General features: G+C 41.3%; 3 protein-coding genes across 4 annotated transcripts; 1 reads left to right on the top strand and 2 right to left on the bottom strand.

Annotated features, from left to right (window-relative positions):
- The first annotated feature begins 6,303 nt into the window (after positions 1-6,303).
- LOC147861528 (uncharacterized) lies at positions 6,304-15,775 on the top strand. The gene is made up of 5 exons (XM_087322403.1): positions 6,304-6,576; positions 6,646-7,137; positions 7,443-7,640; positions 10,753-12,676; positions 12,794-15,775. Exons 1-5 carry the CDS (start codon positions 6,304-6,306, stop codon positions 15,331-15,333), a joined length of 5,427 nt encoding a protein of 1,808 aa, XP_087178529.1. The 3' UTR covers positions 15,334-15,775.
- A 2,285-nt stretch (positions 15,776-18,060) lies between these two features.
- Positions 18,061-19,740, bottom strand: LOC147861529 (uncharacterized). Its single transcript, XM_087322055.1, has 2 exons — positions 19,559-19,740; positions 18,061-19,280 (listed from the first exon to the last, which is right to left on the bottom strand). Exons 1-2 carry the CDS (start codon positions 19,614-19,616, stop codon positions 18,211-18,213), a joined length of 1,128 nt encoding a protein of 375 aa, XP_087178181.1. The 5' UTR covers positions 19,617-19,740; the 3' UTR covers positions 18,061-18,210.
- A 1,679-nt stretch (positions 19,741-21,419) lies between these two features.
- Positions 21,420-26,885, bottom strand: RH20 (DEA(D/H)-box RNA helicase family protein). 2 transcript variants are annotated; one of them, XM_087321982.1, is made up of 10 exons: positions 26,725-26,885; positions 25,769-26,124; positions 25,178-25,357; positions 24,544-24,705; positions 24,272-24,426; positions 24,092-24,184; positions 23,925-24,010; positions 23,594-23,820; positions 22,246-22,482; positions 21,420-21,820 (listed from the first exon to the last, which is right to left on the bottom strand). In XM_087321982.1, the coding sequence occupies exons 1-10, from the start codon at positions 26,778-26,780 to the stop codon at positions 21,723-21,725; spliced, it is 1,650 nt and encodes a 549-aa protein (XP_087178108.1). In that variant the 5' UTR covers positions 26,781-26,885; the 3' UTR covers positions 21,420-21,722. The 2 variants fall into 2 exon arrangements, with proteins under 2 accessions (XP_087178108.1, XP_087178109.1); XM_087321983.1 differs by lacking the exons at positions 21,420-21,820; positions 22,246-22,482 and adding an exon at positions 23,334-23,518.
- Between the last annotated feature and the right edge of the window lie 685 nt (positions 26,886-27,570).

Genomic DNA, 27,570 nt, shown 5'->3' on the forward strand with positions numbered 1-27,570 from the left:
TGGCAAACATATTCACAAATATGTCCCCGCATCCGGATCTCTCTCCGGGTACATACATCATCCGGCTCCGTAGCCGGGTATACATCATCCGGCTCCGTAGCCGGGTCTTCATCATCCGGCTCCGTAACCGGGGTCTTCATCATCCGGCTCCAGAACCGGGGTCTTCATCATCCGGCTCCGTAACCGTAACCGGGCTTGCCGTCATTCATCTCCGGACATCCCATCCGGAGGGACCGTAAATCCCAACAAACTCCCCCTTCACTTCGGCATGGGATGTCTCTCCAATCCGATCCTCTTCCGCCATGCTTCCAGCTTGTCGGGTGTAAGGACCTTAGTCAGCATATCCGACCCGTTCTCGTCCGTGTGGATCTTCGTCAGCACGAACTCCTTGTCTTCTATCCTTTCCCGGATCTAGTGATATCTTCGCTGGATGTGCTTCGTCCGGGAGTGATAGGCCGCGTTCTTCGCAAGGTGGATGGCACTCTGACTGTCGCAGTAGAGTCGGTACTCCTCCTGTCGGATACCGAGCTCTCTAATGAAGTCCTTCATCCATATTATTTCCTTGCCGGCTTCAACAGCCGCCATGTACTCCGCCTCCGTGGTTGACAACGCAACCGTCTTCTGCAGCCTCGACTGCCAGGAAACAGCTCCCCCTGCATACGTCATCACATACCCTGATGTGGACCGGCTGGTATCTGCATCAGCCGACATATCCGAATCGGTAAATCCATCGAGTTCGGGCTTACCGGAGCCGAATCGGAGGCACATGTTTGCCGTGCCCTTCAGGTATCGGAGTATCCATTTGACCGCGTTCCAATGCTCTTTGCCGGGATTGCTCATGTACCGGCTCACCACTCCGACTGCATATCCTATGTCCGGTCGGGTACACACCATCGCGTACATCAAGCTCCCGACGGCAGAGGCATATGGTACTTTCATCATGTCCTCCTTATCAGCCTTTGTCTTGGGGCTTTGCTTGCTGGACAGCTTGCAGTTTGCCGGGAGTGTTGACCCCACCGGTCTTGCTTCCGACATGTTGAACCGGTGAAGCACCTTTGTCACGTACTTCTCCTGTGTCAACCACAACTGCTTCTTCTTCCGGTCCCGGATGATATGCATCCCTAGTATTTGCCTCGCCGGACCCAGGTCCTTCATTGAGAAGGTTCGGTGAAGTGCTTTCTTTAGCATCCGTATCTTGCCCTGGTCCCGTCCGACGATCAACATGTCGTCCACGTACAGGAGGAGCATTAGAAAGTCTCCTCCTTCGAACTTCTTCACAAACACGCAGTGATCGGTCTGCGTTTTGTGGTACCCTTCGTCTGTCATGAAGGAGTCGAACTTCCGGTACCATTGCCGGGGAGCCTGCTTCAGACCGTAGAGGCTCTTCTTCAACCGGCATACCAGGTGCTCCTTTCCTTTCTTCTCGAATCCTTCCGGTTGCTGCATGTAGATCTCTTCTTCGAGGTCACCGTGAAGGAATGCCGTCTTCACGTCCATCTGTTCTACCTCGAGGTCCATGCTTGCCGCTATGCTCAGCACCGTCCGGATGGAGGTCATCTTCACTACCGGGGCAAATATCTCGTCGAAGTCGACGCCCTTCTTCTGCTGGAACCCCTTCACCACGATCCTGGCTTTGTATCTCGGGGGGTTTTCGGCATCTCCCGGTTTCAGCTTGAACACCCACTTGTTACGGAGTGCCCGTTTTCCTTTCGGCAACTCCACAAGTTCATATGTGTGGTTCTCATGCAGGGAATCCATCTCCTCCTGCATGGCACTTAACCACCTGCGGCTATGGGTGTCATGCTTTGCTTCTTCAAAGCTCTCCGGCTCCCCCTCGTCGGTTAGCAGCACGTGCTCTGGTTCTGGAAATCTCCGGGGGGCCCTTCTCTCTCTTAGAGGATATCTCCGTTCCGGAGCTTCGGTAACCGGTTCTTCCGATTCTTCTTCATCCGAATCCATTTCGGGATCGGGGCCGGTTCCGGTATCATTTTCATCTTCTTCGGCCGGTTCTGTTTCTTCACCGTCTTCGGCCGGATCCTCGAGTGCTAACCGGTCTCTTGCCGGTCGGGACTGCTCCTTGTAGAGTTGATCCTCACCGGTCGACTTGGAGCTCTTCATCTTCTTCTCCGACTCCCAGTCGGTGAGTGTCTTGTCCTCCATGAAGATGATATCTCGACTCCTGAATATCTTCTAGTCGACTGGGTCCCATACTCGGTAGCCGAACTCGTCGTTGCCGTAACCGAGGAATATGCATGGCCGGGTCTTTGGATCTAGCTTTCCTCTCCGGTTCTTTGCCACATGCACATATGCGAGACACCCGAACACCTTCAGATGCCGGTAGGATACTTCCCTACCGGTCCACACTCTCTGCGGCGTGTCTCCATCCAAAGGTACTGAGGGTGATCTGTTTATCACGTATGTCGCCGTCGACATTGCCTCAGCCCAAAACCCCTTGGGTAATTTCGCATGCGCCAGCATACTCCGGACCCTCTCCATTATGGTCCGGTTCATCCTCTCGGCTAGCCCGTTCAGTTCCGGCGTCTTCGGCACAGTAAACTCGAGCCGGATTCCCTTCGAGCGACAGTACTCCTCGAACTGCCCCCGGTATTCCCCTCCGTTATCCGCTCGTATCGCTTTCAGCTTCTTGCCGGATTCCCTTTCCACTCTCGCGTGGAGTTCTTTGAAGACGGACAATACTTGGTCCTTTGTCTTCAACGGTGCCGTCCACAGCTTCCGGCTGTGATCATCTATGAATGTTACGAAGTACTGGGCTCCGCCATGTGACTTCGTTTCTACTTGACACACGTCAGTATGCACCAGCTCCAATGGTGCACTACGTCTCGTTGGTGGCCTTGAGTGGAAGGAGGTCCGGTTTTGTTTACCGGCCAGGCAGTCGGTGCACTTCTCCAGGTGCACATGCTTCACTGGAATAAGGTTGTCTTCTGCAAGCCTCTTCATCCCCTTCTCACTCATGTGGCACAGCCTCTTGTGCCACAGCTCACCGGCAGTGTCGGCTGCCACGTTCAGCTCCTCCGGACATAGCCGGGAATTCATCAGGTACAGTGTGTTGACCTTCCGGGCCCGAGCCACTATCAAGCTCCCCTTGCTGAACTTCATTACGCCGTTCCGGATGCTACCTGTGTAGCCTTCATCGTCTAGCCTCCCGGCCGAAATCAGGTTCAATCGAACCTCCGGAACGTGTCGGACATCCTTCAGCAGCATTTTGCATCCGGTTGATGTCATCAACCACACGTCTCCTATGCCGGCAATCCGGCACGTACCTTCATTTCCCATCCGGACACAGCCATGCTCACCGGCTGTGTATGATGAGAAGTATCTTCTCTCCGGGGTCAGGTGGAACGACGCTCCGGAATCGACCACCCAGGTCATCTCTTCACCAGCAAGGTTAAGCTCCCTCTCTTCGGTAATGAGCATTATTTCTTCTTCACTTGCCGCGAGTGCCGTCGTTCCTTTCCGGTCCTGCCCTCGCCGATCCGGACCTCTCCGGTCCGTGGCTCCCCGGTATGCACCGTTTCTCTCCGGCGACTTCTTCGAATCGGTGTCGTCGGCTCCATTGTCTTTTCGGTAATGCCGACAATTCTTCCGGAAGTGCCCCGGCTTCCCACAGTGGAAGCATGTAGGCCTTCCTCTTGACTGCGACCGGGTCCCCGACTTCTCCCGTCTTTGAGGACTCCGGTTCCATTGTCTTCCCCGATCCGATTCGGTAAGCAGCGCCTTCGAGTCGGAGGCCGGTTCTTTATCTCTCCGACGCGCTTCTTCGTTCAAAATACTTGTCTTTACCGTTTGCAAGGACAAGTTATCTTCTGTGCAGGAGGTGCTGAGAGTCACCACCAAGTTCTCCCAGCTTTCCGGCAACGTACACATCAGAATGATGGCTTGCATTGCATCCTCCAACGGGAACTTGATCGCCGCAAGCTGGTTCACGAATCCCATGAACGTGCTTACGTGTTCCACCATACTCTCGCCGTCCCGGTACTTGAGATTCACTATCTTCCTCATCAGGGAGGTCCGGTTCAACGCATTCTTCCTCTCGTAGAGGCCCGACAGCTTCTTCCACATCTCATATGCGTTGGTGTCGTTCGCCACATGTTGTAGGACGCTTACATCGACATATTGTCGGATCGTCGCTACGGCTTTCCGGTTCAGAAGCCTCCATTCCGTCTCAAGTACCCCCTTGGGTATTTCCGACCTGTCGATCGGTTCATACAGGTCCCGAACAATGAGCAGGTCCTCCATCTTTATCTTCCAGTCGGCGTAGTTCTGCGCATTCAGCACCATCATCCCCGGCTGCCCGCTGCCGCCGCCTTCCATTTTCTGTGTTACCGTCGCTCTGATACCAGTTTGTTGAAAACCGCACTCGGCCACAACCGAGTAATAGGATCAAATCACAGAAAACAGGGAATACGAAATGCTCCAAGACAATAGAGAGAAGAGTACACAGTATGTTTTACGTGGAAAACCCTAAACGGGAAAAACCACGGGAGTGCACAACTCCAACTATCACTATACACTGGAATATACAATGGCGAGCTGCAAGGCGACGACCTTGAGCTCGCTGTCTTCGCCACAGGCGGCGGTATTACACAGAGGCGTCGACCTCTTCGTTTCTCTCTCTCTCTCTCTCGGCTGCCCTCACTTCGCTTCCTCTCAGTGAAAACAGAAAATGAGCAACAACTTACAGCAACAATAAACAGTTTGCCCTAAGTCATATTTATACACATATGACTTTCAGGCTATTTACAAATATAGCCACAAGGGCCCTTGGCAAACATATTCACAAATATGTCCCCGCATCCGGATCTCTCTCCGGGTACATACATCATCCGGCTCCGTAGCCGGGTATACATCATCCGGCTCCGTAGCCGGGTCTTCATCATCCGGCTCCGTAACCGGGGTCTTCATCATCCGGCTCCAGAACCGGGGTCTTCATCATCCGGCTCCGCAGCCGAGGTCTTCATCATCCGGCTCCGTAACCGTAACCGGGCTTGCCGTCATTCATCTCCGGACATCCCATCCGGAGGGACCGTAAATCCCAACACCATCTCATCTTCGTCCACCGTCACGTTGATGGACTCGAGTGCATCGCAAATCTCCCTTATCTTGGTGGTGTAATCCGTAACCGACATGTCTCTTTGTCAGATGTTGTTCAGCTCTTGCCGAAGCTACAACTTACAGGTTGTGGTATTCACGGCGAAAATCTTCCTCAGATTTCCCTAGGTCTCCTCCGGCGTCTTTGCATCCTTGATGTAGCCGAGCATCTAATTGTGCACACAGGACGCGAGGCAGTACAATACTCGGCTTGCTCCTTCCTTCCATACCGGGAAGTCACTGTGTGTCGACTCCGGTGCTACCTCGTTCGTTCCTTCCACGAAGCTCCAATATCCATGCCCTAGCAGGTACTGGTGCATCTTGTATGACTAGGACGCGTAGTTGCTCCGGTCGAGCTTTTCTGTTGGAAGTGAACTCGCCATTCCTCTGTCCATATCTTCTCTTTGTCTGTTGTTACCGGGTTCTAGGGTTCGTCTACGAAAGCAAGTGTCAGTTGCATAGGTTCTCAACCCTCGCGCTCTGATACCATGTAAATGTTATCGTGCAGAAGCATTAGACAAACCGACTTAGCCAGATAGCAACAAAGAATAAGTTGAAGGTTTAGTGGAGAAGCTTAATACACGGGAGAGACAGAGAGAGCAGAACGTAAACGTAGATTCAAAAATGACTCTAAAACTCTGTACATACAACGTGCTAAACAGCACTATTTATACAAGCCCATAAAGGACTAACAAAAGTACTGACAAGTACTTCAATATTCCTACGTGCGACTGACACTAACTACGAGACAATGATTACCTAGTAGTCTAGGCTACTACTAAGCTTCCGGTTCTCGCTTGAATACGGCTCTCCAATCCGTCTCCCCGATCCAGTCGATTGTTTCCGGATACCGATCCGGCCCATCCTTCCGAATGCCGATCCAGCTCAGGCTTATTCAACCGATCCGGATCCAGTTGAGCTTGCTCGCTCAACACACCTTCTCAGCCTTTGGAAGCTACTCATAATGATGCAAATCATTCCATTTCTGATGCAGATCATTCTATTTCTGATGCAGACTTACATGATACACTTATTAATGAGAGGGTTGATATAGAGGAGGCAAAGGTTGTGCCTTGATGGCTGTTGTAGACTTTGCAACACGGTCAATTGGATTTTCCTTTATCATACCGTACTCATTCAAATTATCATAGTGAGCCTGTTTCTTTTTATGAAGCACAAAATTCAGAAAATTGGATGGCTGCTATGCAATCAGAATATGATGCTATTATGAAGACTGGTACATGGTATTTATGTGACTTGCCTCCTGGCAAGAAGGCTATTGGCACTAAGTGGGTATATAAGCTAAAGAGTAAACCTGATGGAACAATTGATAGGTATAAGGCTAGGCTTGTTGCGAAATGTTATGCCCAAGAAAAAGGCATTGATTTTGAGGAGACCTTTGCTCCCACCGGTTGTATGACTATTGTTCGTAGCATCTGTGCAATTGCAACTCATCGTGATTGGAATGTACATCAGTTGGACATTAAAACAACATTTTAAAATGGTGATCTTCATGAGGAAGTGTATGTATCCCAGCCCCGTGGTTTTGTGCAAAAAGGGCATGAACACAAAGTGTGCAGGTTGCAAAAGGCATTATATGGCTTGAAGCAAGCACCATGTTCTTGGTATGAAAAGATACATGCCTATTTGATTGCATTTGGGTTTGAGAATAGTCCAACTGAAAGCACCTTATATGTTAAGTGTATTGATGATGTATTTCTGATCATGGTTGTGTATGTCGATGATATGTTGCTCACTGGTCCCAATGAGAAGCATATTGCTGACTTTAAGGCTGATTTGCATGCCTCCTTTGAGATGTCAGATTTGGGGCATTTACATCATTATTTGGGCATTCAATTCATGCAAGTTGATGGTGGAATAGCTTTGTGTCAATCGAAATACATCGACACATTATTACAACATTTTAGCCTTGAAGATTGTAAACCTATTGCCACTCCCATGGAGACAGGTTTATGTTTGAGCCTTCATGATGCTGGAGATGCATTTGATGTTGTTCTCTATCAGCGGGCAATTGGATACTTGATTTACTTATGCATAACTCGACCTGACATTCAAATTGTTGTCTCTCATATGAGTAAATTTATGCATTGCCCAAGAGTTAAGCATTGGCAGCCTGCAGTTAAGCACATCTTTTGCTACTTGAGTGGTACCCGATCACTTGGGTTGTTTTGTCCCAAGGGGGGATCACTACCACCAGACCTGCATGTTGTTTTTACTCTGATTGGGCTGGTTGTTATGACACTCGTGTGTCCACAAGTGGTTTTTGCTTCATGCTTGGTAGCTCATGCATATTTTGGTTGAGCACGAAGCAGCCTACTGTGGCCACTTCTAGTTATGAGGTTGAGTATAGGGCAGCTTTCACAACTACAGTTGAGTGTGTGTGGCTCAGACGTCTTTTAGCTTATTTGGGTGTTGGTCAGTCTTCTGCCACCACCATCTTCACTGACAGTCAAAGTGCAATGGCAATTGCGAGGAACCTTGTGTTCCATGGTTGCACTAAGCACATTGAGGTGTATTATCATTATGCCAGGGAAAGGTTCTCCGTTGGAGAGATCAATTTGGCTTATGTGCCCACGTAGGAGAACATTGCAGACCTCTTCCAAAGGAGAAGTTTGAAGCTTTCCACAAAGCTTTAGGCCTAATCCCATTTGTGGATTCAGCTCTATCCACATAGTTTGGCACTTGCTTAACCATGAGTGGCAGCTCCTTGTTCACCGCATCACTCCCAAGGGGGGTTTGTTGACATATTTTGGATAGTGATGTGTGTGAACACATTTAGGATAGTAATGTGTGAACACACTTAGGACAATGATGTGCGTGAACACACTTAGGACTATAGGGGCATTTTTTCCATCTTTAGGAGGTTTTTTCCCCCTATCTAAAAATACTCTTACAACCCTAAAGTGGTGTAAGTTTTTGGGGATTCAAAATAAGAACCCAACATGGTCACAGTTTTCCAATTTTGGACAGATCGCACCTGCTTGCGAGGTTGCTGGAAGGGACTAACTAATATCAATCTTCTATTATGTATTGTCATTGTCTCATGAACATCATGTATTGTGTTCTTTTGTACCGATGTTAATATCACTTGTGGGTGCATTATGTACAACATGTACTTAACAATGCTTTGCATGTAACTAGAGCCTCGATGTAAAAAGGAAGGCTACTTGAATTACTATAAGTTATTGTTGCTTACACCAATTAAACCATAAACATTCATAAGCAAAGATTCAAGACAAACACAAAAAGAAAGTATCTAAATTATATTTTGTTAAATCCATATCTGATTATAAATAATCTTACTCTTTGTTCATGATAGAGATGTGTGCGCTTTGGACAACTTTTTATATGGTGCATGGCGGGTCACTATCATGTTGTTCAATTTTAAATACTTGTTCATTGGTCACCTAATTAACAATCATTGCCATCCTAAATTTGTCCCACAGTCTCCTAAAGTATGTTTACTTTTCCTATTTTATATATCATGGGCGTTCTTTCCCTTTCATATCCATTGACCAACAAGAAATACAAGCTTTTACAAAGTATTGTCCACAGGGCTAATGGAGGAAAACTATGGATCCTAACGCTAACAAAAAAACATACTCTAGTATGTAATTTTAATTGGCTATTGAGTGTTAGGTATATGAGTGAACTTAGCCATTTCCCATATGAGACCAACTTATGCCCAACACTCTAGAAACCATACAAAACAAATACCCAACATTGTGTACGAAGGGCTTTTCCTCTTATGTTTTTTGTGTTATCATGAACAACCTCTCTAATGTTGGCATATATTAGACACACCAAGGCCACATGTCCTTCATTCTAAGTGGGAGGAGAATGCATAAGGAACATGTCATTTTCTCATCCTCAGTATTTTTGCATGTCAAATTCTATATTTAGTAAGAGACATGTTCACAATTTAATGTGACAATAACACTTCACCCCTCTTAAATGGGTGTTTAAATGTGAGTTTTGGTCTCCACTTCCATTGCTTGTTGCATATAATTCCATGTTAAAGGAATTCCACCCGCACATGTAATGGCATGCTCATGGTAATGGATGATTGTATCAACTTTATTAATGGTGATAATCAACATTTTGGTCATTGGCTAAAATATAATACTATAATAAGATTCTAAAGAATCAAATTTTGGTTTATGTATGCGTTGCCCAACTGCTCCATTTATTATCTTGTCTCCAATTTTTTGGTTTATATGTATACATAAGACAAAGAAAGTAGGTGAAAGTGACCAACCTTATTATACACCCATGTTTCTCATGAAATCCATGGCAAAACCCTTGTTGATTTCGACCCAACATCTCACATTGATTTGGTTAGGAGTGGAAAATCGAGGCACTCTATTTTAGTCTATACTTTGTTTCTTTGCATAATGTCAATGACCCGTTTTAGACATCTATGATGCAATGATACAATAGTTAAGACACAATTTTTGTTTATTATCCACTCCTCATATGTTGTTTAATTTCTTCAAGCACTATATGAGCTTTTACTTACTCATTCATAGAGTAGGACAATGTCTTGGTGACGAAAGCACTACAACAAAAAATTACAGAGAGATTGAGATGGATGGCTTTTTTCATTCCAGAATCTCAGGTTTTATACACACATATTTTATTGTCAAGTATGACCTATAAGCTCAACAATATGATGTTTTCATGTACTATATGTTAAAATAGCAACAATTGATGTTCAAGAACTTTAGTGATGAGCGTAGCAAATGAGAGTGCACATTGTGACTATGAGAGTATGAGATATATGTGCCAGCGTTGGGTTGGGTCGAACATCAACTGAAAGCATAAAATATGATCAGAAAGAGGGAGAGAGAGATCTCTGCCCAATTATGGGTTATTTGGCATTGACTATAGAGCGTGGCATTGATGCAAGGTCCTTTACCTAATCAAATCGAAGGGCAAGCATGAGTTGGTTGGCATTTACGAGGCCTGACTCTGTTCTTTTTACGATGGACCGCAAATTGCTTGCACCATTGTTCCATTCAGTTTCTTTGATGACCGAAGTGTTGACTAGTCAATTATTTATGAGGCCAGATTTCGTTGTCTTTAACACCATCGATGGCTAGCATGTGGTACCATTGCTCCATTGAGTGAGTCTCTTCGATGGCCTATCATCTAAAGGATGCATGAGAGAGAATATGGACGGTATCTCGGGAATGAACTCAAAAGTTTAGGAATTGCTCACATTTGAGTCTCTTCCGTTGGTGAGGGAATTACCTAGGAATCGACAACAATTCGGTTTCAACTTAATCGGTTTGGCCATGTCTAAACCAAACCGGTTAAGCTTAAACCGGTTTGGGGTTTCCAAACCTGAACTGAACCAATTCCTAAACCGGTTGAGCCAAGCCGATTAAGCCTTAACCGGCTCGGTAACCGGTTTAGGTTTAACTGTTTTGAGCAATCCCAAACTGAGATGAAACCAGTTAAGGGAGCACTCAAGCCTAAACCGAACCGAATCGCCAAATCGCCTATTGCGTTTTAAAGGGTTTGGAGGTTCGGTTTAGGCTTGAGCCGAGCCATTGCCGATAGCTAGAATCACCTCAAAATTTGAATGAATGCCAGGGGTATATTTGTGTGTAATTTTAGAAAACTGAAAATATGAAGGGGGAGAAAAAAAAAACACACAGAGAAGTACAAACTGAAGTGAATTGGCATTTAGGGTTGGGAAGGGTTTTAGGGTTAAGACAGTCGCAGGATCGATGGCCTCAGCTTCCATGGCTTCTCTGCCACATTGTCTTCCTTCGCAAGCCTACCCCGTCAAAGCTCAGATCAACCATGCTTTCTGCTTTTGATCGAACCAAAGTTTCTGATTCAATGGTTGATATTTCTACTTCAACCACTTCTTCTTCTTCTTCTTGCCAGAACGTTCAGGTTCACACCCATCTTTCTTCTGTTGAGATCGAGACTACTGCTGGATTTAGATCTCCGGTTACCCCTGCTCTTCGCAAAGACGCCGAAGGAAATCCATGGAAGAAATCGTCAGGCGACGCAGAAGAAGCAAAGGGAAACCTTTCTTTCGATCTCTGTGGCATTGAGGAAGGGGAAGTCGCAGAAGAAGAAGAAGAAGGAGAAGGAGAAGAAAAGGAGAGATCAACCGATGTACCGAGAGAAGAAAAAGGAGGAGAAGGTGGAGATAGAGATGGTCTAGAAGCTCTTGTTCAAGTTAATGGAAGGTCTTCTTGTCAGAAAGAGTCAATTTCGATTGGTGATTTGGCCAAGAAAGCACGTCTTCGGGTGAAGAGAGTAAGACGCTCAGCAAAACCTAATCTTTTAGAGAAACGAGTTACTAATTCAGCAGAAGTGCAAGAAATTAGGGCGTCTGAACCTGAAAGTAGACATGATCTGCATCAGAAATCACTGTCCGCAGCAAAGCTTTATACTTCAGAGAAACATGTCACTGTGCCAGCACAAGTCAATGAAATTAGGATTTCTGAAACTAATGGTATGCATAATGTTGATCAGAAATCACAATGTATTACTAAATCTAATTCCTTAGAGGAACAAGTCGCTGCTTTAGCAGAAGCAAAGGAGATTAGGATTTCTGAACCGGAAAAGAAGCAGCAGTTTGATCAGATATCATTAAAGTCTAGGTTTTCCAATGTGTCATCTAGTTTAAATGGAATACAGGATCCTTCACAGAAGACAGGAGAGGCAAGTTACCAGTCATCTATACATGATCAATCAACTTCAGGCACACTGATTCCTTTATCTCTCAAGGAGAAAATTCTGCGAAAATCCGCTCAAAGTAGAGTGAAATATGCAGAACATACTGTGGAGAGTGTTAAATTTGATGAATTGAAAGGAAGTTGTCACGAAACTGTAGCTAAAGTTGAGCTGTCATTATCAAATCATAAAAATGCTCTGGTCTCTGAATCATCAAGACTGGCTGAGTTACGAAGAGATCAGTGTATTTCTCAGATTGCAAAACTAGAGAATGCCGCATGTACAGTGAATGGGCATATGAATGATAATTTCCTTACAGAGGAGAACACCAGTAACCGCATAGATAATGATCATTCATCTGAAGATTGTTCTGAGAACAAAATTAAGAATTTTGAAGATGATCAGTGTTTATCTAGAGTTTATACACGGAGAGAAGTTTCTATGCATCAGAGATCTCAAGAAAGTATGCATGGTTACTCTGCACCTCACCATGATGCGTCTACCTATGATATAGCAAGACAGTGCACAAGAGAGTATACAGTGATGGAAAACGAGTTTCCAGATGAACCTCCAGGATTTAGTCTTGCTAAAGCTCAAGATAGGGGTTCTGATAGTGTCCCGAATGACACTAGTGACATGAGAGCACTAGAGAATATTCCAGACATGTATGATCACCAAGTGAGACACTCTGGAATTGGGTATGGTGTAGTAAACCAGAATGCAGGTTCACACTTAAGGCAAGGTCAAAGTTTCTTTAAATTTAAACCTAGAAATCCATTTAACTGCGACCCTGGAAGAGAGGATTATTTCCCACATAATGTACCATCTGTGCTGTATGATGAAAGCGGTAAGATTTCTGATGATTTGTATTATGTATTGGTGATAAAGATATATTATTTTCTTTGTTAAAGTGTTTTGCTTATCAAATGTGGCTTGTTCTGAACGGGGATAATTTGGAATGCAGGGAAAACATCTGAACAGGGAAGGGAGAATGAAGGTGAGCAATTTGCTGGTCAGTATATTGGGCCTGAGGGCAGATTAACAGAAAACAACCCTTCTGCATATGGGAATGAATGCCATAAACCTCATGAATATGTAATAACTTATGATAATCAATGCAGCGAACATTGTGAGTATGATATGGCTTATGATAAGCAAGGCTATGAAGCACAGGATTATTCAATGGGTTACCATATTCAGCATCATAATATGCACGAGTATGGAATGAGTTATCATAATCAACACAACAATCAGAGACAAGACTGTGACTCACTATTGCCTAATTCAGGATGTACTCCATTCAATCATTCAATACAGCTGAATTGGAGATGGTCATCAGATGTTGGTTCAGTGGTACCGAATAATCGTATCAAGATTGTGAAGGAAAGATCAATTTTTGTGGGTTGCATACCAGATGGTATTGAAAACTTGGATCTACTTCTACGGGGTTTGATGGAACAATTTCTTGAAAGATTTGATTTTGCTCCTATCAGGCTGGGTCAGGTACAAATTATTAAAACTGTAAAAGATTTTGCGTTCATAGAATTAGCAGCAGACAAAGTTGCCCAGATTGTTCTTTCAGTCAATCAGCTAGATGTATTTGAATGGGGAGTAAATGGATATCACTTTAACGTTCAAGGCTGTACTGCAACCTACACCTCTGTGAGGCCAATGATTGAATATATGCCATTAAGACCAGCGAGAGTGATTTTTGTGGGCAATATCCCAAAGTTTCGCTGGCAAAAGGACTATCTTGAGGGTTATTTCACCAAGATTTTGCAAGGCTCTGATGGACCTACTGATTTCAAGTATGTTTCATCCGTTTATCTTCTTCCGGAATCCAGTGATGCCTATTTAGAGATGACATGTGAATTGATGGCTGATGCACTCATGTTTAAATGCACGAAAATTCCTGAATTCGTAAGGGAGATCGGACCTGATGTGTTCCTTTGTCGAGATATGAGATCTGTTCCTCTTATGTCCAGACACAAAGGCACAATATGCCCACAGCGTTCTCTTTATGTTGAAGTAACGCCCGGTGGAGTGGAGTTCAAGATTGATTCTGTGATGAAAGTGTTTGGTGAGGTTTTACCTTTCATTGCCAGAAACAGCAATCAACGAGGATATCTGGAGTATGTAAACGTTCAGCCAGGAAAGGATTATGCTTTTTTCCAGTTCAACACAGAGGCATTTGTGGATGCTATTATGGATGAATACATTGAGAACACACAAATTTTTGTGTGCAGAGATAGTAATGTACCATATACTATACTTCGCCCTCCAGGCTATGTGCGTCCAGGAGCAATGTATGGTTCAGAAATATTAAACCCTCATCCTTTTGTACCTGAAGTTGCAGATACAGAGAGACCAAGCAGAGCGAAAAGTGTATCTTTAGATCCATCTACAAATATTGGTTTGACTTTAAGAAGATTTGGAGATGAACCAACAAAGAAACCAGATTGTATTATATCTGTTGGTGCTTCACCAGTGCCTTTGGCAATATGGAATGAACTATCTGCAGGGCTGCACTCAGACGAGCGAGATTGCATGATTCTTATTGATGGTCTTCCTCAAGGATATAGCTATAGACTGATTCATGGAACCTTGAATGAGTTGTTTGAGAGATCTTTGTCTCATACTGGACTCCTTGAAGTTCAAATGCTTGTTGTGAGATATCTTGACTACGATGGGAATTTTGGTGTGGCTACTCTACCCAATGCAGAGTTTGTATCTGCGTTGCTATCCATGAGAAACGTGTTTGTTGTAGCTGGAGAAGAGATTAGATTGCTACCTTATGATACAAGAAGAAGTTTCCAATTGAAAGGTAATCCTGTTGACTTATCTGGTGGCCATTGTGAATTATCTTCCTTGAGTGATGAAGACTCTCAAGGAAGGACTGTCGTTCAAAACTCTGGTGAGTATAATCCTGATCTCACAGGGCAATGTGAGCAAGGATACTCAGAAATAGATCGTTCATATCCCCCGGGATATGATACTGTTGATAGACAATTTAATCTTGAAGATGCAACTGATGATTGGTGTCAAAGTGAAACTTGGAGTGCTCCATCACATGATGGCTTTAGAAATAGGGAAAGCTCACAATGGGACAATGCAAAAGCTCAAAGTCGGAGATGGAATCCACATGTAACCTCCGTAAGACCCTTTCGAAAAACATCAGAAGAACTATATTGTGAAGGGAATAATCCAAGAGTCCGAGTTCCTCATATTCAGAAGTACGGTTCTGAACCCTACAACAACGCTATAAGAGGGCAAGAAAGTGGATCAAGACTAAGAAAGAAGTGTCCAGATGAAGGCTTCCGAATAATGAATAGGGAAGGCAATACTAGAATGTTTCAGCAAGTGCGTAGCCCTTCCATATCTGAGAAAGAAGGATTAGTTGAACTGGGAAGGAAAAGGAAACCATCAGATATTGTACAAGGTATCCCAGTGAACATGAATGGGTTAAACCAAAGAAAAATAAGGTATCACTCACACTTTCCATGATAGTGATAGTCAAATGGCTTTTCCTAATTCTCATCCGATAGGTCCTCTAAGAGTCCATGGTAAGCGTTTCTTATTTGCGTTTCCTACAGGTAAGTAAACATAGCTCATGTTGTATAGATGTTTGTTGACTTCTACTTCTTTTTGGTGCATGATTGTAAGCATAGCTTGTTTTGGGCCTCATAAGGTGATTTGGCCTTCTATATTCTAGCTTTGTATAGCCCATCAAAACATATATATACTGTCTCATATTTTAGGGCATCACTATGGTCCTCAAAATAATTTACTTTGATTATACAGAAATCCCACTTTATACAGGGAATTTATTTCAGGATCTGATTTACATAAATGGGTCCAATTGACTCAATACTAAAGCAAATGGACATTTGTGATTAGAAGTAATTGATACTTCTTTTTAATAGCAAAGAACAACATAGCAGAACCAGACAGTTGTTAACTACTGGCCTTTAGAAAACTGTAGACTTGTGATTCATCTGACAATTTAGTTTTTATCTGTAATAAATTTTTCAAATTAAACTGGATCAGATCTTAAAAGTTTTTGGCAAAGTTAATCTAGACTTTTGGCTGCCTCAATCTTCTTGTTATCGTAGTGATGTATATTTATGACCTTACATCCTTGAAAGCTTTGGTTGAGAGCCTTAATGTGATCTAATATACTTGTGCAATCATTAAATATGACTTTTTTATTAAATTCTAACTTGTATATAAACTATAGATGGCATTGCAAAGCATCCGTCAATATTTCAGAAGTGGATTAGTAAAGCTTGGTCATAAAACCATGAGAAATGCATTGTCTCAAACATATTGTGAAGTCTACATCACTTAAAATTTGACGAAACAGAACATCCGAAAGGTATATGATCTGAGCTAGTGTATTGCTTTCAAAGAAAGGTTTTGCGCTGGCGGATTATATCACCTTCATGCTCTTGATGGCTTGGGCTCTGACGGTCTAAATATTCTCATCTGCTTAAAATGTTGTGAGATTTCCACCATTCCCTAGTATTTTTCCTTACCTATGTGTATTGTTAGTGGACTTGCATTGCACAACTATGCTGGGACTGAATTTGATGATGAGAAAACTTGTCCTGGAACCAATTTTTGTATTGGCATTCAAACTTGCACTAGAATACACACTGCTTGTGATTCTAAGTAAAAAAGACTAATAAATAGTGATACATGTCCAAATTTTATCAGAAACAATAAATGAAAAAGATCACAACAAATTCCTAGCGTTCATGCTAATATTTGCAAATAAGATGGCACATCTGCAGATACACCATTTGATCTAAACTACCCAAACTTCTAGTTTAAGCTCAATCAACTATGAACTCACATTTATCAACACTGAACAAAACATTTAAGTAAAATTAACAAATATCCCTTTTAGGAGCATCATATGTTAGGTTAAGGGGTAGTATGGATGACATCTCTACCAGTTGACAGCTCCTAAAAGATGAGTATCCCAAACAGCTCTAATTTCATATTGAACAACAAAGTAAATTTTGTACAGCTCTACCTGTTGGCTGGGATCCTAATGGGGGGACATGAAGCATCATGGTAAATATTTATATTTATATGATGAATGGTGGATAGGAAACCTGATAATTATAAACCTGTTTCCTTCATCTCAGGATGGAATGACACTGTTTACTAGTTGTGGCTAAGTTTCCTACATAAAGCAATTGAAGTCATGACCAGTGTTTATTTAAACTAACAATGTCAACCAGGATTCTCTCCTAGTGAAACATTGTCTCAAGTTACTACAATTAATAGAAGGTAATCTTCATGCAATCTTCTATGCAATTGATGACATTAATAGTCGTGAGTAATTTTAACTCGGCTCCTAGTCTTTCTTTGTCCTTAATATTGTGATAGATATGTATATTTTTTTTAATTGTATTCCCTTGTCAGGGTTTGACACTGAGTGACTTTCTTATGTAATTAGCAAAAATTAGAAGGTATCTATGTAATATGACTTGCACAATGCAACATTCAGACAAAATTGAATGAGTGGCAACCCAGGGATAATTAATGGGGAGAGGTAACTCAAATGGTATGATAAGATGTTTTCAATAAGTCCCTATGACTTTGAGGTGTGAAGAGTTGATTACGTACATATGAGACTTCAGGAGGTATTTAATATAAATATAAAAACATCATTACAAGAAACATTTCAGTCAACTCAACTCATGTTGATTTATTGTAGCAAAATTTACCCTTGAACGTGCATGTGAACAACCTGAGGCTTGAGAATACATTTAGCAACATTATGATGTCTCCCATGAATACTCACCATTATGAGTCATCTGAGTTATATGTTTCATGCTAGCAAAGTTGAAGAAGAAATTGGTAGATAATAAGTGCAATCATCATGAGGCGAGAATATAACTCTTCTATAGACCTAGAGCTTACATTGACTACATGAAAAGGAAGAAAATTCATATCAAAGATTTAATCTATCACCGTCACAAATATTTTTGCTCTACCATAGGAAATTTTATGATTGATAAAATTCCTCCCTGGAAAAGCTTTACAATGAATTCATTGTATTAACATATACTCCATAAATCCAAAATTTACTCAATTTGTCCAATATGTATTTCATGCTTATCATTCATTAGTTAATGGCATTGCAATTTTAATGAAAAGATTAAATGCCCGATATATACTACCATAAATGCCGAAGCTTCTTGATTACTATACCTAATATTGACCGTCAATGAGAAACCACACTTACGCATGTTGTTATCAATACATAAACAGATGATTGTGGCAATCAACCTTGACAAAAAGATTGCAAATATCATCTCCAATATTTTCCATGCTCTCCATTACCCCATATTGGCACTGGTTCCAAAGCTACGAAATACATTCTTCTAGGAATTTTGCAAGCTGCTCACTGTATTTCTCAGGGAAGTTTCGAAAATGGTCCACATGGGGAGAATATTTGAAGTCACAAGACCTCACCAGGCGTCCAATCTTCCTCTGTTCTTCGATAAAAGCTTTAATCAATCCAACCGGTATCACCTTATCGAAACTACTATACATATACAAATGTGGGCAAGATACTGGTTGCTCGTGTGCTATCACGAACTCAAGTTCATTCAACCTTTTTTTGACACAAGGTACTTTGAGAAACAAGGAGAAGAACTTCTCTAGCATTGTGAGCAAAACAACCTCCTTCAAATTGGGCTTTTTTATTAACACACCACCATATCCCAATTCATCCGAAGCTGTATTGTATTCATTGCAATAGGTTGAAATACTTTGTTTCTTTAAGAAAGCTGCAAAAAAACCTGATGCCCAAACTCGAGGATCCAGTTTAACACATGGAGCGGAATCCACAATACACCCTTTAATCTTCTTAACAAAATCATCACATTCTCCTTTTGCAATAATCCTCTCAAGCATAACACCATACATGAGCCAACCAGTATTACTGAATATGTGGAAAATTATCTGCTTTGATCCATTTCCTTGCTTCTCTGCATCATCTTGTGGTGATGATTTAAGCCATTTGAACATATCTTTGCTGAGAAGATCCGCATATTTTGCAGTATTATAGAAAGCTCTGGGACTCAAAAGGTCTTTTGTAGGGAGGATGAAAGTAATTGCTTTTATTCCTCTTGATGTGTACCAATCTGCATATTTCTTCAAGTGTTTCTGCTCTGCCCCAAGCCATCCAAGCAAAACAACTAATGTGCAAGATGCTTTCTGTGTGATGGTGCGATCAAATGGATGCTTTGAGGCATGGATCTCATGATGCCATGAATGGAGTCTATGGCAAAAAAGGATATCCTGGCAAGTATCCGGCATAGGAATCGCATACAGGTGAGCATACAGATGATGAAGAAGATATCGAGAACCTCGCAAAATACCAGAACTTGAAGGTGCGAATGTGGTACATCTGAGCTTTCCCTGCAAAGACGCTGTGTACATTTTCAATGTTAGGGCCAAAGAACCACATCTTTAGACGGTAACGGGTGAGGGTAATGGTGATGATGATGGAAAGCGATAATGGTGAAGCTTTGCAAATGATGATGTTGGAAAATCCATGTCATTATTATTATGAATCTAAATTTATGTTGGCAGAAGTTAAGATGTGACTCCATAACCATGACGGGTAATGAATATTGCAGACGATCTTGACGGAAAGAATGAAGCAGATTCAAAATAAAACGACGATGGTGATGGTGACGATGATTACCTACAGCCTTATTGGAGAATATAAACCTTTTTTGAATGGTGATGGACATCGGCACCATAGAAGCTTCTCCTTGTACAGAGAAGACGATGAAGAGAAACCTTATTTCTCTAGAAGATTTTCGTTTTTCTTTGTTTTTTTTTGAAATATGGGACCAGGAGTGCTTTCTCTGCAATAGCTTTTCCGATTAGGAGGAGCAGCACCACCACAGTTGTAGATTGCACTCCAGCTATTTTTTGCCATGTCGCATGGCATATCTGTAGCTTTTGGAGAATCTAGTTGAGCGAACGCACTCACCACCACATCTGCATGCATAGCTTGATTCGAGAAACTTCATTGTATCCTCGGATCATTCTGGAGTTCATTCCCAACGTGTGTCATCTGTTCATTTTCTGATTCACCAAGCTTGATTCGAGAATCTTGACCCAATCCTCGAATCATTCATTCTTTGAATTCATTCCCAATGTGTATCATCCGATGATTACCCCACTCACTAATTGTATCGTATGGCCGACAGTAGATAAGCCATGGCCATAACAGAGCAGTGGTAAGATCCTTGTGATGTAAATTGTGTTTTGATGTAAGATCCTTCCATAAAAGCAACTATTTGATGCTACCTTTCATCTATAGCATATAATGTTTACAATCATTGTGCACAAATACACCACTACTGCGTGTATTCATGGACATGAAGCGCTAAGGTTCTTGAATCTGTGACTTTACCCAGCCTAGCATACACAAACCTTGTATAATAAATAGGTGTGCCATTCCAGAATTCAAAAATCCTGAAAAGCTGATGAATTTCATGAAGCATTGAAGATTAAAATGTAGAAACACAACTATCTCAAATCCAATTCATCCTCATTGACTTGTCTAATTGGATATGTGAAGTTGCCACTTGCCTTAGTGATGACTTACAAAACAGTTGCCACCATAATTTCTGAGATTCATGTCAAGTTTCGAACCTTCTATTTGTCTCCATTCAACCAAATTTATATATCCATGATCCATATTTGATGTCTCATGTACTTGGAGTAATAACATTACCATAATATCGAGGATGATAATTCCATTGGCCAATAACTAGATCATCCCCAACAATTTAAGTCCTCACCTGAACTACACATGGGGATCATGTAGCTTTCGCATATATGGTTTACATGATGTTTTACTGTAACCTGATTGTTACAAGTATGTTATAGAACATATACATACATCTAGGATAAATGCCCAGTACATCAAACTGAATAGGTTTATCAGTTTATGATAATGTGAGAGGGCCACAATTCTCTAATGATCTGGATGGTGCAATGATAAAGTTCTAGGTCAACACTAAGCTTCAGATTTTTCTCTCTTAAAAACATGGTAAATGAGAGTTCCAAATAAATACTATGCTTGATATTTGTTAATAGGACCTTTAATTAAGAATGTTAATCAATTTCAAAATCCTTATCGACATACACTTCACCACTCACATACATGTGATGTGGACTTCACAATACCATCCCACTCTCCACAATATACCTTTAACAGAATTACGTATATTATTATATCTTTGCAAAGTATAATAGCTGAACCATGAACTAAGAAGTTCAGATTGACAAGGTCATTTCCAAAATAGACACAGGATGTCCTTCAATCAAATTCATGCCTTGTTTAAATATTTTAAACTTCCATACATATTACATTTGTTGAATCAAACTGAAGACTCCCAATAAAATTTAGGCCTTTTAGTAAGCTTTTAGCATAGGGAGTAAGTACATAAAATACCTGTCAACAATGTACCACATGAATAATGCCACCAACCACCAGAAAACAGTTGACAGCCAGGCATTTGCAACGTTATATATATACAAAGAACGTCAGAGCTAAGTATTACGCTTAAAATTGTTGAGAAAGTGATTGTTTGTAAAGCATTCAGGCATCTCCCACAACTCAATATAGGAAGTCGAGCAAAATATAGTTCCATTTCAGACATCGAGAAGCCATTTTTATGCTACAAGTACATGACACTCTTTGTATTTGGCCAATCAACTTCAGCATATGGGTATAAGTTCAAACTGATGGCATTCATTGTGGACATATTACTGAAGACTGATCAACACTCTTTCAGATTGTCTAATCAGTCCATGGTTAGCAGTGCCATGGTCTTCTTTTCTTCACTATTCTAACGCCCCCATGCACGAGACCCTCCAAGTGGTACTGTATTCGAGCCCGACTTGTATCCCCCTCGACCTCCAAACCCACGACCTCGATCACGAAATCCTGTTAGATTATAAAACCTCATTTCAGTGGCTTTCCTAGAGCTACTGAAACATCAATTGCCCTGTCAACTTTTTCATTTTAATCCATTTTATAGCTTCATTCTCTCTGAGGCTACTAAATTGTAATATCACACTGTAGTTTTATCTTAAATTCAAAAAATCTATTAGAACATTGTCTCATGGCTGTTTTCATATCTAAAAATAAATTTGGTAAGAATTGTTTTCTCTAAAGCTAACTAAATTTTTAATCACAATTTTATGATTGTTAAGAGCACTAATGACCAAGCAAAAACCTCCGTAATTCTATTATTCTCTTTTTGCATCCTACTTATACGGTATGCAAGACTAGAATTAAAAAGGATTCAGTACTTTAATCTTCTAATGCTAGTATGTTAGAATGCTCAAGTATATAACAAGGTGCCATACCTCCAGCTCCACCCCCATATCCTGACCCTGCCATTGACTGCAAGGCGGGATTGACGGTTTGACCAGCTTCACTCAAAATGCCAATGAGCTCCCTTGCGTGCTTCGCATTTGCTGCTGTGAAAAACGTGTATGCCATACCTGATGCTCCAGCTCGACCAGTCCTTCCTATCCTATGAACATAATCTTCACAGGAACCCGGAAAATCATAGTTGATCACACATTTGATATCTTTAACATCTGCATTCAATATAGGAAACATACATTAATTCAACATTGTTCTCAATTACACAACAAAAATGAGCTCCAATGAACCTCAAGACCCATTCGCTGGAATCTATATACTCCATGTACGACATGCAAAATTACTTCTGAATCTGTTAAGCAAGCATTTGCCCCATAATCTCTATAAAACATATAGAACACCAAATCTGTGCTAAATATTTGACCCTCCATGCACTTCAAGCAATGCCCTGTGATCTTCTATCAAGATAAAATACATGCCACGATAAAATACATGCAAAATGCATGATATTACAGTGTACTTGGCATTCTCTAAATTTCACATGCATGATAATACCTGAAAGATGAGAAAATCGTGCTAATATTTTATACTACAGAGTACTTGACATTCTCTGAAATTCACATGCATGATAAAACCTTAAAGATGAAAAAATCGTGTTAAACAGTAAGCCGATGATCATGTCAAGACTATGCCTATAATTTACATATATCACATGAAACCATACTTGTGCTAACAGTTGAACCTCAATTCAATTCAAAACCAGTCCCTTATAATCAACATACACCAATATGTGCCAAACATTGGAAACAGCCAGACTTGAAACTAATTTCCAATATTATCTATCTATCATATAAGACATGCAAAAAGCCCAATTGATGCTAAGCACAGTAGTTTCTGAAACCCCATGCACTTTAAACCAAGTCATAGTATTCTACATATAAAATATAGAGCATGCAACAAATGAAATCCCAGCAACATGATAAAGATCGACATGTGCACCTTATTCATTATAATCCACAAACACCAAAAATTCTGGTTCAAAGACTCGTTTCATGGGAATGCCCACCTTCGGAGAATAAAATGACACGTCGAAATCAGTCAGGCTGCGAATTGAAGCCAGCTCCAAACATGCGGACCACAGCATGGCGGCGGCAGAGGCCACATTATCTCATAAAAGCACCTACTATTAGAACGCTGCACCGCCGCCACGCCACAATCACACCTTTAGAACACTGGCCAGCAAGCAGCCCGCTGATTTCCATAACCTCACAAGTTTTAATATTGCAATTTTGTTACTGAAAAATCCCTTTGTCAGTGTTTACATACCCAACCCACGAGCAGCAACATCAGTTGCTGTCATTATTGGACTTTTTCCTGCTTTGAACTCAGAGAGAACCCAGTCACGTTCTGCTTGGCTTTTATCACCATGAATAGACAGTGCTGGCCATCCATCCATACGTAATTGTCTAGTAACTTGATCACATCCTTTTTTCGTCTCCATGAATATTAGTAGTTTACTGCCATCCATTATTTCTTCTAGAAGCTTGATGAGCCTACACAGTAATCGAACACAGAAAATATAGACATAAGGGACATGTACCTGCACAAAAGCAACTTTAGCCATTGCTTTGAATCAACATTTAAATGTTCTACTCACTTTGGATACTTCTCATGCTCCGAAACCACCTCTACAATCTGGCGAATAGAATGATTAGCCTTCAAATCAGCTGAGCCGATGATGACCTGAGTGCATGATGAGCAAAAAGTCAGAGGGGAGTGCTAGCATCAAGATAGAAAGACATTGTTGACAGTTGACATCTGTACCTTGTAAGGATTATGTAAAAATTGGCGAGCAAGTATCTCGACCTCCTTAGGCCATGTTGCACTCCAATATAAAGTCTGTCTGTCCGGACGAATCTGGGAATGAAAAGCTTTTCGATCACTTTCCACAGAACCAATTATGAGGGAGCCTAAACTCCTCAGTATAGACAATAGTATATGTACCTGAGAGATAATCTTTCTTATCTGTGGTTCAAACCCCATATCCAACATTCTGTCAGCTTCATCGAGTACAAGGTATGTTACTCTTCTAAGGTTAGTCTGCCTAGACTCAAGCATGTCAATCAGTCTCCCAGGGGTAGCAATGACTATTTCAACACCTGCAAACACTTCCACATATAGTAAGATATTGTGATATTCACTGTAAGGCTACAAAAGAAACCTTTTTTCAACAAATGTGCCATACAGATGAAAACAGGCTTGGTGACACATATAACCTTTCTGAAGATCACGAATTTGTGGTCCCTTTGGAGCCCCTCCATATATACATGTGTTCTTGATCTTGGAAGATGCTCCAAATTTTGTTGCTTCCTGCTGAATTTGAACTGCAAGCTCTCTTGTTGGTGCAAGGACAAGAACAATCGGTCCATCTCCAGGGGCTAGAGAATGAAAAGGAGGGCATTATTATCACATTGTAAAGTTCCCACCGGATAGAGAATGAAATTGAGGACATTCTAAATTTTACAAATACGATAACATAAATAGCTCACAGCTGAGTTTGTCTTCAAAGAAAGACATATGAATATACCTGACTACTATGTCCCTGAAAAGAATACATATATATGTCTACACGTGCATGGACAGTGAAGGTATGCATGTGTTTATATGTGTAGATAACACAAAATCTTAATATAACCTAAATGAACATCCCAACTTCAACTCAAACCCAGGGAGCATGCAATCATTTATGCTAGAAAAATGCCAATAGAACAAGAACTCAACTCAAACCCAGGGAGCATGAATTCATTTACGCTAGAAAAATGCCAATAGAACAAAAACTAACTCCCATATTGATGAATGTAATAGTACATATGATATTTTCAATAAAAAAGTGTCAGTTAAGAAATCTACCAAGGAACGGTTGAGCATTGACATGAACAATTGCAGGCAAAAGATAAGAAAGCGTCTTCCCAGACCCAGTCTCAGCAAGTCCAATGAGGTCCCTTCCTTTAAGAGCCATGGGCCAACCTTGTGCTTGGATGGGGGTCGGTTCCGTAAATCCAGCCCTCAAAACCTCCTGAAGAACATAATCTGTATAATACATAATGAGCCAGTACAAAAATAAACGTCAATTTTCTGTTTTTCTTCTAGTCCTTCGTTATATTCAAGGCAATTTACAGTTAAATTCTTAAACCACCCATTAAAATTCATCATCATATTTGATAATTTAAACTTCGTGGAACAAGACCTAGAGAGCAAATCTAGCTAAAAATATATTGAAAAATAAAAGAACTCATCGTAAACAAATTCTGCTCTGTCTTTGTTCACAATCTATTCAACACAATCCTACACAATATTGTTACAGAACAAGGAACAGTAACAAACAAATTTGCTTAACATTACAAGAGAAGAAAAAAGGGCATTCCTTAGGAAGAATATAGCCTTATTATTCTCATTTAAGGATTTCAACTAGAGATTTTTAAAAAGAGGTTGAAAATGTACCAGGAAAAGAAGCTTCATCAAATGTTCGTACAGGCTTCGGTATATCTCGACCTTCTACAGTTATCTGTCTACGTTTTCTATATGCCGCAACTTCATCTTCTGTCAAGGATGCTACTTCCGGATGCTCAACATAGAAGTTTTTTTCAAATGGTATCAGACCTTCGAATTCTTCTTTAGGCAGAACTATATTGTCAAGATCACGTTTCGAAGAGCTTGAAAAATCCCTTTCTCCTCTATCGCTCCAACTACTTCCCCTCCCTCCACTGCTTCCATTACCCCAATCACTGTAATTTCCACCAAAACGACCTCCAGAAGAAGACCCTCTTCCATCCGAGGCAAATCTACCTCCAAAATCACTGCATAAAAGTGGCCAGGTCAAACAGCACATACAAATCAGGGTTACATTATCTGACAAAATGAAGCAGATTTTGCGGATAGGAAAGAACAGTAGCAGAGAAAGAGAAGATGGAAGACGGGAGACGGGAGACAAAGTACAGATCTTGCAAAGATATCGCAAAGCTGTGGCTCAAGGCAGAGAAGATATCAATCCATGAAAATCTCGGCAAGGATGTTCCAATATCAAGAAACAATTTCAAATTATGCTAGGGTTTCTGACAGATTCAAGTAGGCTCCGCAGACTGGAAATGGAAGTAGCATAGAAAAAGAATGAAAGAAAGAAAGAAAGGGAAGTAGAAATCAAGCAAGGAAAGCATAAAATTAGGGTTTCAGACAGGGACAAGATCCCGACAAGCTTGGCAGAAAGGGGAGGAAAGGTGTAGCAGAGAAGAGAAGAAAATAAAAAATAAAAATTGACAATAAGAACAATGAAAAACACAAATTAAGAGCTTTGGACGTAGAAAGGGGCAACAAAAAAAAAAATGGCAGCACAAGAAGAGGAAAGAAGAAAGATAGGGCTTTTTTTTTTCTTTGTCTAGAGATGGGAGGAACGAACGAACCTTCTTCTGTCGCGGAAGGTGCTCGGATCAGAGCTTCGTCCATCGTAACGACTCATGGCCTTGTTGTTCTGCACCGCAGGGACGAGAGGAAACCCTAAAAATACACAGAGCGCGACAAGAGAGAGAGAAAGAGAAAACGAAAGGGGGGAGAAGCAGAAGAAGAAGAAGAAGAAGAGCTTTTCGTTTTAATTAACAAAACCAGAAACTACAATATAAATTGGCTTTTTAGTGTTCCAAATTTATTCTGCATTTATATATATACATATATATTCCTAAAGTACCCCTATCTTTTCTATATTTCCCGATAATGCCCTTTTCTTTCTTTAAATAATAATAATAATAATAATAATAAATCTATTTTTTTATTTTTTTTGTATTTCGATGATTGGGTAGACACCCTATTTTATTGTACACCAATTTGTCTCATGGGCCAAATTTTGGCCTTAGAAGACGTTAATATACATTTCTTTCTTTTCTTTCTTTCACTCTTTTATTTCCCCAAATACCCCTACCCTTTTCTACATATATTTCCTGAATGCCCCTTTCTCTCTTTTTTATATCCCCAAATGCCCCTATATTTTTTTTTCTTTGCAAATGTCTCTTGGTCACCCCTTATCCCCTGTTGGCTGTGGGAACTTTAAAATGACCTCTTCCCTTCGGGTGTTGCTCAAGACAAAAGGCCACCTGATCACTCCAGTTATATAGACCACAACCGTACCAATTTGCTTTTTCTGATTTCCTAATTTATGTGTGCCCAAAATTTACCTAGCAAAAAGGTTTGAGGTTCCATTTCGTCGAACTAAAGAGGTGCCGCAAACAAACACAAGGAATAACGTTATCAATTCA

This window comes from Azolla caroliniana, unplaced genomic scaffold (genome assembly GCF_043228905.1).
Source record: "Azolla caroliniana isolate FFs.n. ecotype wild unplaced genomic scaffold, voAzoCaro1.0.p SCAF_7, whole genome shotgun sequence".
Lineage (NCBI taxonomy): Eukaryota > Viridiplantae > Streptophyta > Polypodiopsida > Salviniales > Salviniaceae > Azolla > Azolla caroliniana.

What these genes read in the sequence shown, in the direction of transcription:
- LOC147861528 (XM_087322403.1), top strand. Translation starts at nt 6,304, where the DNA reads ATGGCTGCTATGCAATCAGAATATGATGCTATTATGAAGACTGGTACA. An exon ending in ATGTTGTTCTCTATCAGCGG is followed by an intron (nt 7,138 to 7,442) that starts GCAATTGGATAC and finishes AGCACGAAGCAG; the next exon opens with CCTACTGTGGCCACTTCTAG. An exon ending in GTTGCACTAAGCACATTGAG is followed by an intron (nt 7,641 to 10,752) that starts GTGTATTATCAT and finishes GTGTAATTTTAG; the next exon opens with AAAACTGAAAATATGAAGGG.
- LOC147861529 (XM_087322055.1), bottom strand. Translation starts at nt 19,616, where the DNA reads ATGGTGCCGATGTCCATCACCATTCAAAAAAGGTTTATATTCTCCAAT. An exon ending in ATTCTCCAATAAGGCTGTAG is followed by an intron (nt 19,281 to 19,558) that starts GTAATCATCGTC and finishes AAATGTACACAG; the next exon opens with CGTCTTTGCAGGGAAAGCTC.
- RH20 (XM_087321982.1), bottom strand. Translation starts at nt 26,780, where the DNA reads ATGAGTCGTTACGATGGACGAAGCTCTGATCCGAGCACCTTCCGCGAC. An exon ending in ACCTTCCGCGACAGAAGAAG is followed by an intron (nt 26,125 to 26,724) that starts GTTCGTTCGTTC and finishes ACTTTTATGCAG; the next exon opens with TGATTTTGGAGGTAGATTTG. An exon ending in TGTTGCTGCTCGTGGGTTGG is followed by an intron (nt 22,483 to 23,593) that starts GTATGTAAACAC and finishes TATTGAATGCAG; the next exon opens with ATGTTAAAGATATCAAATGT.